Below are 13,079 nucleotides of genomic sequence, written 5' to 3' on the forward strand. Positions count from 1 at the left end.
GCGGGGAGTAGACATCTGTGGTTTCCTCATCTCCACGGAACCCTGTCCGAGTGTCCAGTGCCCTTGTGTTCCCAGGAGCCCAGCCCACGGGGGAGGACAGCAGCCGAGGCCTCTCCCTGTCGAGTATCTCTATGCCCATCTGAACAGCCGGGGTCCGTCCAGGCTGCTCCGTGGTTCAGGATTCTGGTGGGGAGCCCCGGGCAGGGGGCAGAAGTTACCTGGGCCACTGCTAGTGTCCCGCAGGCTCCCATCCTGTCTCACGGGGGAGGGGAGGCTGGACACTGAAGTGTGGGTGGGCAGGTGTCCGGAGTGCGGACCCTCTTATTCCCAGAAACCCCACCACCTTCAGGACAGGCTCCTCCCTCCCTTGCCCCTGGCTCAGACCCCCAACAGGGTAGACCCAGGGTCCCGGAGAGGGCGGAGGCCACAAACAAGGTCCACGGGTTCACCCAAGGGGGTGAAGGGAGCCAGGCCCCTGGGTCTGCCCAGCCCCGGGAGCAGGCTGGGCGCGGGAGCAATGGTCTTCAGCTCCTTCCAAGTCTCCTCCTCCACTGCCTCGGGGTCCGCGTATTCCCGAGTCTTCTGAGCCCCCGTTGCACGATCAAGCGGGCAATGTGTCCCTAAGGCCCAGCCCATCTTTTCAGAGGGGCCTTTCCCGTAAACCCCAAGGCCAAGATCAGCCAGAGAGGCAGACTCATGAACCCTGGGTCAGGCTTTTGGCTGCAGAGCAGACCACGTGGCCTGGCCGCCCCGGGGCTGCTGAGTCAGGAGAGGCACAGCCGGGAGGGAGTGGCGGCCTCAGCCCCCCTTACTTCTCCCCGACTCTCCCCTAACAGGCGCTCTGGCCCTATCCTGGCTCCACGGGGAGCTGGCTCTGGGACCGGAGGCTGTCCTTCCCGCTCAGGGCGCACGCCTCTCCCGTGTCAAATGAAAGGGCTCGGCTCCAGGGCCTGTAGATCCCTTCTGGCCCCTTCGGCCGCCCTCAGCTCCCCGGCCTGAGCCCGGGGCCCAGGTGCCCTGCCGGCTGCCCCACGGTCAGGGAGGGGCGGGGAAATCACTCAGGCCAGCTCAGCTCTCCTTTTCCATGATCTTTATTCCTCAGGTCTGAGCCCAGGGTGGGGCCGGAAGGGGCTGCCGCTAGAAGAAGTTGACCACCCTGCGGACCGACTGGACGCGAGAGCTGTGGGCCTCCCAGTCCGAGTAGTTGCGGAAGTCACCCCGCTCCACCAGGTACATGCGGCCGTGGTAGTTGGGCTCCTCGTACAGGACCCACCTGCGGCCAGAGGGAGGCCAGGCGGCCGTGAGCCGCTGAGCAGCACAGGGTCTGCCCGCCTCCCGCCTGCCCGCCACCCCTCACCCCTCCCGGCCAATGGGGGGGCCCGAGCTGAGGGGGAGAGGTGTGGGGCAGGGCCTGTGGGGCTGGCCTCTCCTCCTCCCTTCTGATGCTCCCTCACCCTTGGCTCTTCCACCGCGGGAAGCAAAGCGGGGCTACACGCCCCGATCCGGTCGCTGGGGTCCTTCCGGCCCAGGCCATGGGGTGCCCTGACTCTGTCTTTGCAGCGAACCCCACTGTGGCCCTCGCCCCCCCAAGGCACTCGGCTGCTGAAGGGGCCTTCTCCTGGCTGAGACACAGACTCAGAATTTCTGAGCCCAGCCCGCCCAGAGAAGGGAGTGACTGCCCAAGTCACACGCCACCCCCCTCACCCCCACCCCTGCGGCCCGAGTCGCCTGCTTAGGGCAGCTTCCCCGGCCACCCCCTTCCTGCCCCATCCCGACTCCACATCTGGCTCCTGGCGCAGTCTGCACAAGGGTCAGGGGTCAGGAATGAAGAGAGAGGCCCAGTACGTGAGCCGCTGGGGAGCTCAGGGCAGACCTGGCTCACCCTGGCCTCCCCACACCCCTAGCCTTCCTGCCCCTCCCCCCTCCTCCCCCTCCTCATGGCCGTGGGTGGCTCAGGCCCAAGGTTTCGGGGCGTATATGCAGGAGTCCCCAAAAGGAAGAAGAGGAAGGACAGGCTGGGCCTCTGCAGTAAACGTCTCAGGTCTCCCGGGCTTCCTGCTGTGACTTTGGGGACCAGGCACGAAGAGGGAGGGAGGAGGGGGCGTGGCCCATCCACAGCAAGGACTGTGCTCTTTGGGGGGTGGCAGGAAGTAGGGAGAGCGACCTGGCACATTCCCCTCCAAATGCCCCCCAGAACCCGGGTCTGTGGGGACAGGTCGATCCTGAGCTGACTCGGGAACCAGCGGAACACCGCGGCTGGTGTCTGGGAGGCAGTAGGGAGACCTGCCTGGAGGCTCCCCATCAGACCCCAGGAAAGGGCTTGACGGAGGTCACCGCCCCCAGACCCGGTGGTCCAGGCCATCACCCTGGCCAAGGGCTTACTTTTTTTTTTTTTTTAAAGGTAGTCACAGGAGCAAAGGGTGAACCCCCGTAGGGAGGAGAGCAGAGCCCTGGGTGAGATGTGGGGCTGGCCATACACAGCCGCTGAGTAAGTGGGTGTTACAGGAGACCCCGGGCCCCTGCACTCAAAACTCTTAGCTCCCACCCTCCCCCGCCCCTTTTCCTAAAGAGGCCCCTGGAGTCTTCCCAGGGTGGGTGTTCGGGGACTGTGGCTAGGGTCTCAGGACACCTTCCACGCAAAGGTATGACTCTGGCCTCACGAGACATAATTTAGCCGGTCGTTTTCCAGGCAAACTGTTGTTCTGGAATTCTACCCCTGGATTCCCAGAGGCCTTCAACTGAGGGCAAACATTTCTGAAAGGCAGAGAAAGGCAGACAGGAGAAAAGGAACCCTGGATAGAGTCAGAGTGACAGAGAAATAGCAGGAGGGAGCTGAGTCCCCCTGGGACTCTGGGAAGGAGGAGAGAATCCCCCTGGGGCGGGGGGGGGCCGGGGAGGCGAGGGGTCCAGTGCTCCCTCTGGCTCAGCCACAGTCTCCATTCAGTCCCTCCCGTGACCACTCTTGAACCTCTCGTGACGTGCCCTGATCCCCCACCTCGGGCACACAGACAGCAACTGGACCCCTTAGCTGCTGTCACGGGAGCCACGTTCCCGGAACCCGCGTGGGGCTCTTCTGCAGAGGGGCCGGGACTGAGGTCAGGGGAGGCTCCCTGCTCCACACCGGGGACACTCTGACTTGACGCCCAGCTGCCACCCCCGCTGTGCGGTTCACGAGCGAGCGGGGCGAGGTCACTTTCGGAGCCTCCGCTTGCTTCTCTGTAAACGGAGATGACGCTACCCACTGGCTCACAGGAGGAGCTGACTATACGGGGGGCTGGCAGAAGCCAGGCCAGCACGGGGGTCCTGACCACTCTCCAGGAGCAGGGCAGACACGCCCTGGGCAAAACCCCCGTGGCCACAACCTGTCCGCCGGAAGTGAGCCGCCATGACGTCCAGCTCCCCGGAGGGGCTGTGTGGCAGGGGTCTGCCCGCTCGGTAGGAGAGCTCCAGCTCAGGGGACCCCTTGGCCGAGTAGGACCGGGGTGTGCAGGGTGAGCGGGTTTCCTCTGGTTCGAGGGGACCAAAGTACTGTCCCCGAGCTCAGTCTAATCTTAGAGAACGGTTAGTCCACAAAGGGCCCTGCTACGTCTGCTCCCACTGGGGAGGCCTACCTCTGGGGCCCCACGTCCCCTCACCACGGCCTTCTGGAGCCACGGAGGAAGCCTCCCCGCTGCTTGGCTGGGGTAGAGGAGGCAGCTGAGGGGGTGCCGGGCCTCCCCCGCTGCTGGGGTCGGGCCCGCCCGGTGGCCTCCCCACACACTTGGCTGTGCAGGGCCCAGCCGGGCCGCGGTCGGCGGCCTTGCGGCCTCTACTCACGCGCCGTCCCCATACACCTTGACGGCGTTGACACAGTTCTTGGCCCAGCCCCGGCTCTGCAGGAAGGGACAGTCGTCCTGAAACTCCAGGCACTGGCCGGTGAAGTTGCAACCCTCGAAGATCTCCATGCGGAAATTCTCCCCATGCTGCGGGCCCGCGGGAGCGGAGGAAGGAAAGAAGGCAAACGGTGCTGAGTCCCATTCCCCCCCAACACAGAACCCACGTGGCCAGAAACTCGGAATCGCCCCGGGGCTCGGGGCACCCGATGCTGGGGGGTGGGTACCGGTGAGTGCCTGCCACCCCAACTAAGTGGCCCACCCAGCACTCTGCTTGTTCTGGGACATGAGATCTGGCTGGATGAGAGGGGTCGATCACTTTAAAAGGCTTCAGGGCCCTGAACCAGTCCAATCTCCTCTCTCCTCAACTAAAGAATCCAAGGGTTGGAGCAGCCCAGACCGCCGGGGGACACAGTGGCCGCGCTCTGACCAGGGCCTGGACCGCTGGGTTCCCTTCTGGTGCCTGCACTGGGGGACGTAGGCCCCAGCCACACCAACGCGTTCCTCTGCCCTCCATCCCCACCCTGGGGCCTCAGGCCACGGGCAAGCCTCTCAATGATAATATTTTACAAACTGTAACAGAACCTTTTATTAAAACACGAAGCCAAAAATCTAAAACAAATAACAGAGATCTCATTTGCTGGAATCCCAGCTGGCTTACTGGGATGACACTATATAGCACCCTATAAGATTCCTTGCATTTCCGAAAGACAGAGGAAGGCCATTTCCCAGCAGGCTCTGGGATAGTTTACATAAAAACAGCATTATGCAAGGGCCTGTGGGTGGCTCAGTCGGTTAAGGTTAAGGGCCTGACACTGAGTTTCAGCTCAGGTCATGATCTCACGGTTTTGTGGGTTCAAGCCCCACGTCGGGCTCCGCGTTGGCAGTGTGGAGACTGCTCAGGATTCTCTCTCGTTCCGGCCCTCTCTGCCCCTCCCCTGCTCACGCTCTGTCTCTCTCTAAATACATAAGCTTAAAAATTTTTTCTTTTTAAACAGCAGTATGCAAGATCCAGGGCCAACCACATTAACTCCTTTTTCCAAATGTCTCTGGCCTGGTGGAAATACTAAGGGAGCATACTTACGATCTGAGATGCCAAAGCCCCGGACTCGTGTGGAAGAGAGGGGGGGGGCCCCCATACAGGAGGCCCCTTCCCTGGGGTTCCTAAGATGTTCACTTAGGACCACCTGGCCCCCACATCCAGGGACAGGTCCTTCTACAGACACACGGCTGAGACTCTGAGGACCCTCTGGTTCAGGAATCTGCCATTTCCCACCTGACCATGTGGACCTCAGCGCCGGTCAGCTAGCACTGGTAACTTGTGTGAATCCTACGTCCTCGGATCCCCCTTCCCGGGGGGGGTGGGGGGGGTGGGCAGACATGAACGATCACCGTGGGTAGTGACGTCCCTCCTACACTCTCCCTACACACACTGGGCCACGCTGTGAGATGACAGCCGCTCGTGTGGCTCCCAGAGACCCGCCCCAAATTCCCCGAGGACCAGCTGGTGACTTAGTCACCTCCTTCAGTCATTCCACAGCCAGAGGATCAAAGCCGCCTGAAAAGCGCGACACAATGACCCACAGGAGCGGACACACCAGGCCCGAATCAGCCCTGCTTAGGTTACATTCTCCCCCGTCCAGTTGCAAATCGAAACTTCTAATATTTCCAACAGCATTCTAAGTGGAAAGTTCAGCAAGATTTTGGGATCAGAAATGGAAGGTGGTTCCCTGATACGTGCCTGTAAATGTCAGGTATAAAAACTCCAGGGGCAGGGGCGCCTGGGGGGCTCAGCCGGTGAAGCGACCGACCGACTCTTGATTTGGGCTCAGGTCATGACCTCACGGTTCGTGAGATCGAGCCCTGCATCGGGCTCTGTGCTGGGCCTGGGGTCTGCTTGGGATCCTTTCTCCCTCTCCCTCTGCCCCTCCCCCACTCTCTCAAAAACACAAACAGGACTTCTGGCTCTCCTGTTCATTCCCATGCCAGCCCACACACGGGGGTGGGGGGGGGGATGGCGGGTCTGTGGGGGGGGGCATCTCTGCATCTTAAAACATCCCACAGCCTCATCAGATCTTAGAGCTGGGAAGACCATGCAGCACGGACCCTCGGTCGCTCTGGCAGGAGGCCCCCAGCCAGAGGCCCACTCACCATCCCCACGGGCCGGCAGGACCCCATGTGGTCGTTGTGGCCGTTCCAGCACAGGAAGTCAGGGTAGTTGCCGTGCTCCAGGATGAACTGTTGGCCCCGGAAGTCGGGGTGATCGTAGCAGACCCAGGCTCCGCTCTCCACGCGGATGGAGTTCACCCGGTTCATAAAGCCTCGGTCCTGGAAGTTGTCACAGTCCCCATAGACCTCGAGTTTCCGTCCCGTGAAGTGCTTGCCTTCATAGAAGGTGATCTAGAAAGGCCAGGTTAGAGGGCTCGGGGTCAGGGGCTTTCTCCTTTCAGTCTTGGGAGCAGACAGCTGGGGTCCAACACCCTCGATTGAACCCTGATTCCCAGGCCTGCTGCGTACAGCAGGGGCTCAACACCGTTAGCTGGGTGAAGGAATGAATGCAAGGTGGGTTGAGGTCTGGGGCCTGGCCCTCCCTACTCTGGGAGCTCACGGTTGAGCAACCAAATTTCAGAAAATACCTGGGGACAGGGATTCCCCCTTTGTCCCTGGCCCATTTGAAAACAGGCTCCTTTCAAACTCGCAATGCATTAAAAAAAATTTTTTTTAATGTTTAATTTTGAGAGACAGAGAGAGAGAGAGAGACAGAGTGCAAGCGGGGGAGGGGCAGAGACAGAGAGGGAGACACAGAATCCGAAGCAGCTCCAGGCTCTGAGCTGTCAGCACAGAGCCTGACGCGGGGCTCGAACCCACCAACTGCGGGATCACGACCTGAGCCGAAGTCAACGCTCAACCGACTGAGCCACCCAGGCGCCCCTCCCACTGCATTCCTTACACTCAATTTTTGTTCATTGTTAAAACCTAACATCCAAGTGTTTTCAGAAAAAAAGCATTTCACCCACAACCCCATCATCATAACCAAACAATGAATTTTCAGAAAGTCGAGTGCCTGGGACCGGGCCCCTTAACGGGAAACACTGAATGCAGTGACCAGTCAGAGCCTGGTGCAGGGATTAATGGCTAAAAAGGGGTTTTTTTCAATGTAACTCGTCCCTTTGTGTACTAGGCCTCTCCTGTGGGTGACAGGCATGTGTCAGATCTGGAACATTACCAACTCGGTGGGCAGTTCAGGCACCGTGTCCTACGGCAACGTAGCACGGACAGGTTCTCCTTGTCCCTAAACAACATGCACGCTATCAACCCCAAAGTTCATTTACTGCGGTGGACCCTAAAACTCCAACCATTCAGTAACTATCTGGTTTTCAAGAATTGTGCGCCTCGAAGGGCCCTGGCAAAGTACAAATTAACGTTTCCTGGGGCCTGGTAACCGGTGTAATCATTTGTGCCGATGCCAGGGACTTCCCTTCTGGGCCCCTTGGGCAGAAGCTCTGAGAGCCCAGGGCGTGACTCCCCAGCTGTGCCTCTGGGCCTGGGGGAGGGTGTGCAGGGGCGCGAGGGGCTCTTGGGGGTTGTCTGTTACTGACGCATAACCTAGCCAGTGCCTACTGAATAATGTGCTCACGCACTGACCCTGAATGAGGCCCCTGGAGACAGAGGCTGCATCGGATTAGCCAGCGAGAATGGTTGGGGGAGATCCAAATTTGCCACCTTCCTGCCCAAGACAGGCCTGGCCGGTGGCCCAGAGATATTTAGGGAGAACTAGTCACCCAGAGGATTCCAGGATCCCTCAAACCTCTCCAGAGCCACTGATGGAGGGGGTAGGGACGGGGCCTTCCCACCTCGCACACCAGAGAGGCCAGCGCGCCCGGTTTGGGTAGGACGTTTTGCCAGTTTCGCTCAGGTCTGTCAGATGCAAAGGGCGAACGGTGCAAAGAGTTAGGTTTGGCCCCCGCCTCCCCGGAACGGGGGAAAAGTGGAACGCAGTGTGGGTAACGTCGTTAACGTCGGGCCGGGAGGGACCACACTCACCTTGCCGGAGCACTGCGCCATGGTGTCCCCGCCCCTCGGGCTGCAGGCCCCTTTATAAGCGGGCGGCGCCCTGCTGGGTCAGCGCCGCCCCGGACAAAAGATTTGCTGGCCGGGGCGTTAGTGTTGTCCGGTGCGCTAAGCCCGCCTGGGGCCGCCCCGCCCCGCCCCGGGCCGCCCGTGGGACCGAACCCCGGCGGGAGCCCGGCCGTGCGCCCCGCCCCTGCCCGGGGACGGCCGGGTGCCTGCGGGGTCATCGCGGCCCAGCGAGCCCCAGCCAGCACCCCCAGGGTCTACTCTGCCTCTGACCCCAGCCCGCCGGCGGTCCCTGCTGAGTCAGGGGCGCGCGCGCGCACGCACACACACACACAAACACACACACACACACACACACACACACACACACACACACGTGCCGGGCCCCACTGCCTCCCCGCTGCCTTGGGCTGGGGCGTCTCTAGCGCTCAGGGTGTGGATCCGTGCTGCCCCTTCCTTGGGCACAGAGCCTTCCCAGACCTCCCGCCCCGTCCTTTTCTCACCTGGTCACCCACGTTCAGGCTGTCACTGAGTTTTTTCTCAGTAACAAGGTTACAAGGATGGAACCTAGCTCCTGGGAGCAAAGAAGACAGCCCTTGCCTGGCCCCCTGCCTGCTGCTCTGGTCTTACCTTCCAGCCCCACCCGAAACGTACCACCACCACTCCGATGGCCCCCAATGCCTGGTGGCTGTCCCCCCACAGCCCCATCTCTATGCCAAGTGGTCCTTCTTCCTCCCCTTCTTCGTTCTTGCTCCCTGAATGCTGTCCCCTACCCCCCATCAATGCTCATCCTTGATCCCTACTTTGATTCCTACTTTGAGGAAAGTATTTTTCAGCAGCATTTCACAGATGAGACGCCTCCGACTCAGAAGAGGAGGTCACGCAATTCTTGGGGGCACCAGGGTGACCTTGCCCCTGTTCCGGGAGGCTGTCCAAGGATAGGCCTCTCAGCGGACCTGGCCCTGCCGTGGCCCCCACAGGAATCCACACTGGCCAAACCACACATTCCAGCGTTTGCCTCCCGACACGGGCCCTGTTGGGGAAATATAATTAAAAGCACAATCTCCCAACCCCGGAAGCCTGTCCATACAGGTAGGAGAGGAAGAAAACCGTTGTATTATTGAATAAGCATTAAACTTGAATGTGAAGTGTATCACAGGCCATCTGCTGCAGAGATTGCAAAGACCAGGACATCTCAGTCTTTTATGTAGTCAGGCAGATGCGGCTCGTCACACGTGTTCTCAAGAGAAATTGCTGATTTCCTTGTATCTTTGTGCTGGGAGATAGGTTTTGCAATTCAGAGTAAAGGGACAGCTGGCGTTAAGCCCTCTCTACCCAGGAAACCGGGAGGTGGGGCGATATCTACCCTGATGATTATGTGTCAGAGAGGTGGCTCCCAGCTCCTGGAGGAAACATTCCTGAGTTTTCAGACTGGCAAGCTGCTTATTTAGCCATTAAGAGACATGCATACATATGAGATGAACTGAGAGAGAAAGTCTAGAAGAAAAACGAGGGATGGAAAGTCTGTTCCCTTATTTTTAACTGGGAAAATTAAGGATTTTTTTTTTTTTTTTAGATATAAATTTTATTTTGGGGACACCGGGGTGGCTAAGTCGGTTAAGTGTCCAACTTCAGCTCAGGTCGTGATCTCACAGTTTGTGGGTTCGAGCCCCGCGTCGGGCTCTGTGCTGACAGCTCAGAGCCTGGAGCCTGCTTTGGATTCTGTGTCTCCCTCTCTCTCTGCCCCTCCCTTGTTCGTGCTCTGTCTCTCTTGCTCTCAAAAACGAATAAACATTAAAAAAAAAAAGAAAAGAAAAAAGGCCTTCTTTCTCCAGAAATACCCACTAGCCTGATTTTTGTGTTTATTATTTCTTTGAATGTTTTCATGCCTTTCTTATGTGTGTACCTGGAAATATTATACATTTTTACAGTGTGGTAACATTGTACAAGTATCCTGAATATTTTTACTGTTATTGTACTGTCTGTGACCCCAGTTTCTGAAATAGTGGCTCAGTCTGTTAAGTGTCCAACTCTTGATTTAGGCTCAGGTCATGATCTCTCAGTTTGTGAGTTCAAGCCCCACATCGGGCTCTGTGCTGACAGCTCAGAGCCTGGAGCCTGCTTTGAATTCTGTGTGTGTGTGTGTGTGTCTCTGCCCCTTCCCTGCTGCCTCTCTCTCTCTCTCCTCTCTCTCAAGTAAATAAACATTAAAAAAAAAAAAACACGCAAAGAATACAATGTGTTTGGGGTGAAATTGTAGGACTGTTCCTTGTTGCTTGTTGCACGATATCAAATACCCCTGGCCCTGCCCATTAAAGGCTTGTCCCTCCTCTATTATTCTGACGAATGGAAACACCTTCAAATGTCCAAATGCCCCAGGGGCCAATCCCGCAGAGTCTGGGGGCCACGCCTCTGTGTGAAATTGCTGGGTGAAGCAGGAACTTACCTTCACCTCCACTGGATGCAGCCAAGGCTGCATAAATGCAGGAGTAAATGAGGGCGAGTACACCGATGGTACCATATTAGCATCGGGATGTTGGGGTTGGGTTAGTGTGTGCCCGGAAAGTGCACTGGGCAGCTTGGGGACAGCCTGGCCACTGGTGGACAGGGAGGGAGCTCCTTTGGCCAGAATCTGTGCCCCTCTGAGGGGGGCCTGTCTGTGGACCAGTGGGGCCTTGAACCTCCGGGGGGAAGGGGTGAAAGCTTCCTCCGGGTTGCTCAGGGCCAAGCCTCACCGGGTTCTGGCTCTGCCCTGTTTTAGGTCTACTTCTAGAAGACCGAACGCATCTCCCTCCCAGAGGAGGGGCTGGAGGTCTCCAGCGGAGGAAGTGAGTGTTGGATTAGGGCAGGGAAAGAAAGGGTGGGAGCCGCAAAAGTTGAACGTTTGGGTTCTCGAGACATCCCCTTGGCCCCTCTCCCACCGGGGAAGTGTGCTTGGTAAGTGAGAGGCGCCAAAGCCTGACCCCTAGTGGTGGTTATAATAACGACACCCCCAATTACTAGGGGGCGGGTAGCAGGAAGGCTTAGAATTAAAGCAAGTTCAACACCAGGGACAGTAATCTCACAGCGTTTATGCAGCCAGGGACCAACCAACTAACACAACATATATTATGCCACTTAAGTCCCTCAGCAATCTTAAGAGGCAGGTATTATTACCACCCCCATTCTGTAGATGCAGAAAGTGAGGCACAGAGTAAGTCACTGGCCTGAGGTCACAGAGTAAGTACGCACTGGGGCTCGGATTTGAATGCAAAACTCGTGCCCTTCCCCTCAAAGAGATTACAAATCGTACATTTTTTTTAAGTTTCTTTCTTTATTTTTATTATTATTTTATTATTTTTTTTAACGTTTATTTATTACTGAGAGACAGAGCATGAGCAGGGGAGGAGCTGAGAGGCAGGGAGACACAGAATGTGAAGCAGGCTCCAGGCTCCGAGCTGTCAGCGCAGAGCCCAACATGGGGCTCAAACCCATGACACCGTGAGATCATGACCGGAGCCGAAACCCAGACCTGGATGCATAACCGACTGAGCCACCCAGGCACCCCACATGGTCTTAGTCTTGATGGTGGCTGAGAACTGGGGAGGGGGCACCCCATCAGTTGGGGGCAGGGGCAAAATGGGCAGAAAGAGGCAGGTCATGTGGGCACAGTTGGCTAATCTAGTGGGGACGTGATTTCCATAGTAGCGTCACAAATAGGATAAGTTTGTGGAGTTCACACCGGGAAAGGGGTTTTGCTTTTGGATCCAAACTAGAGTGCAGGGGCGCCTGGGTGGCTCAGTCGGTTAAGCGTCCGACTTCGGCTCAGGTCACCATCTCGCGGTTCGTGAGTTCAAGCCCCGCGTCCGGCTCTGTGCTGACCGCTCAGAGCCTGGAGCCGGGAGCACCGTGTCTTCCTGTTCGAATCCAGGAGGGTCCAGCGGAGGGCAGCAGGTGGACAGGATGGACACCTGTCTGAAACGAGGGTGTGCGTGAGCCCAAAGACCAGGCGCTATGGTGCCCTCAGGAAGGGTCACGCTCGAGCTGTTGGTGGCCAGTCACCCATCAGGAGACGGTGGCAGGGTGAGGGCTATACTCTGGGGTGGCCAGTTGGACCAGAAAGCCTAAAAGACACGGCCCCTTGGCCCCCCTCAAAGCTGGGGTCTGTGGGAACAGAGAAAGGGACTCACTCTATCGGAACCTCAAATCCCACAGAGCTCCTCCTTCCAGGGCTTGGGGCCAGGCCACCTGGCTGACCAGGGGCACATTATGCCATCTCTGTCCCCTCCCTCCTGCCCGGAGCCGCTTAACACGCAGAACCCAGGGCAGAGCATCTCGCAGTGGGTCCGGTTCCCCACCCTTTCCCAGGGAGCCCCGCTTTCAGATCTTCCTTCACCCCGAACCTCAGAAAATGAGGGAGAAAACATGGAAAGCCTCTCAGGTTGCTGGCACCGGTCACAGGTCACAACCAGCAACTGTGAGTGGCCGTGGGGCACTGGCCTGCTCTGTCGTGTGTGCCCCATGGGCAGAGGGCAGGCCTTGGGACCCCATCCACGGGTGGGAGGTGTAGACGGTCCGGAAATGGGGAAGAAGAAATCAGCACCGAGATTTGTGCCTCTCTCAGACTCTAGGGGGCGACAGTGCAAACCTGGCCGGTGGACTGAAGGCTCCGTCGGCGGGTTTCACTGCCCCCCCCCGCCCCGCCCCCACCCCGGGGAGGCTACCAGGCCTGGCGGAGGACTTGATACGTGGAAAATCCATGTATAATTTGGGATCCAATCACAACCGCACGTGGCTGCACCTGCTACCTGTTAAAGAAAAAACTGTAGGGAAAACAGCCTTAAAATTGAAAACACCTTGGGGCGCCTGGGTGGCTTGGTCCGTTAATCGTCCGACTTCGGCTCAGGTCATGATCTCATGGTCTGTGAGTTTGAGCCCCGTGTCGGGCTCTGTGCTGACAGCCTGGAGCCTGTTTCGGATTCTGTGTCTCCCTCTCTCTCTGCTCCTCCCCTGTTTATGCTCTGTCTCTCTCTGTCTCAAAAATAAATAAAAGTTAAAAAAAAAATTAGGAAAAAAAAAAAACACCTTTATTTTGGCCAAAAAGTGGGAAATTTAAATTCTCGCAGCAGAACACCTTAATGCAGCTTGAAG

The 13,079-nt window shown here is 58.0% G+C and overlaps 1 protein-coding gene across 1 annotated transcript; it reads right to left on the reverse strand.

Annotated features, from left to right (window-relative positions):
• Window positions 1-1,103: 1,103 nt before the first annotated feature.
• CRYGN (crystallin gamma N) lies at window positions 1,104-8,028 on the reverse strand. The gene is made up of 4 exons (XM_042927676.1): window positions 7,917-8,028; window positions 6,024-6,272; window positions 3,817-3,962; window positions 1,104-1,273 (listed from the first exon to the last, which is right to left on the reverse strand). The coding sequence occupies exons 1-4, from the start codon at window positions 7,935-7,937 to the stop codon at window positions 1,138-1,140; spliced, it is 552 nt and encodes a 183-aa protein (XP_042783610.1). The 5' UTR covers window positions 7,938-8,028; the 3' UTR covers window positions 1,104-1,137.
• Between the last annotated feature and the right edge of the window lie 5,051 nt (window positions 8,029-13,079).

This window comes from Panthera leo, chromosome A2 (genome assembly GCF_018350215.1).
Source record: "Panthera leo isolate Ple1 chromosome A2, P.leo_Ple1_pat1.1, whole genome shotgun sequence".
Lineage (NCBI taxonomy): Eukaryota > Metazoa > Chordata > Mammalia > Carnivora > Felidae > Panthera > Panthera leo.

What these genes read in the sequence shown, in the direction of transcription:
- CRYGN (XM_042927676.1), bottom strand. Translation starts at nt 7,937, where the DNA reads ATGGCGCAGTGCTCCGGCAAG. An exon ending in CCTGCCGGCCCGTGGGGATG is followed by an intron (nt 3,963 to 6,023) that starts GTGAGTGGGCCT and finishes GCGGGCCCGCAG; the next exon opens with CATGGGGAGAATTTCCGCAT. An exon ending in AAGGTGTATGGGGACGGCGC is followed by an intron (nt 1,274 to 3,816) that starts GTGAGTAGAGGC and finishes CTCTGGCCGCAG; the next exon opens with GTGGGTCCTGTACGAGGAGC.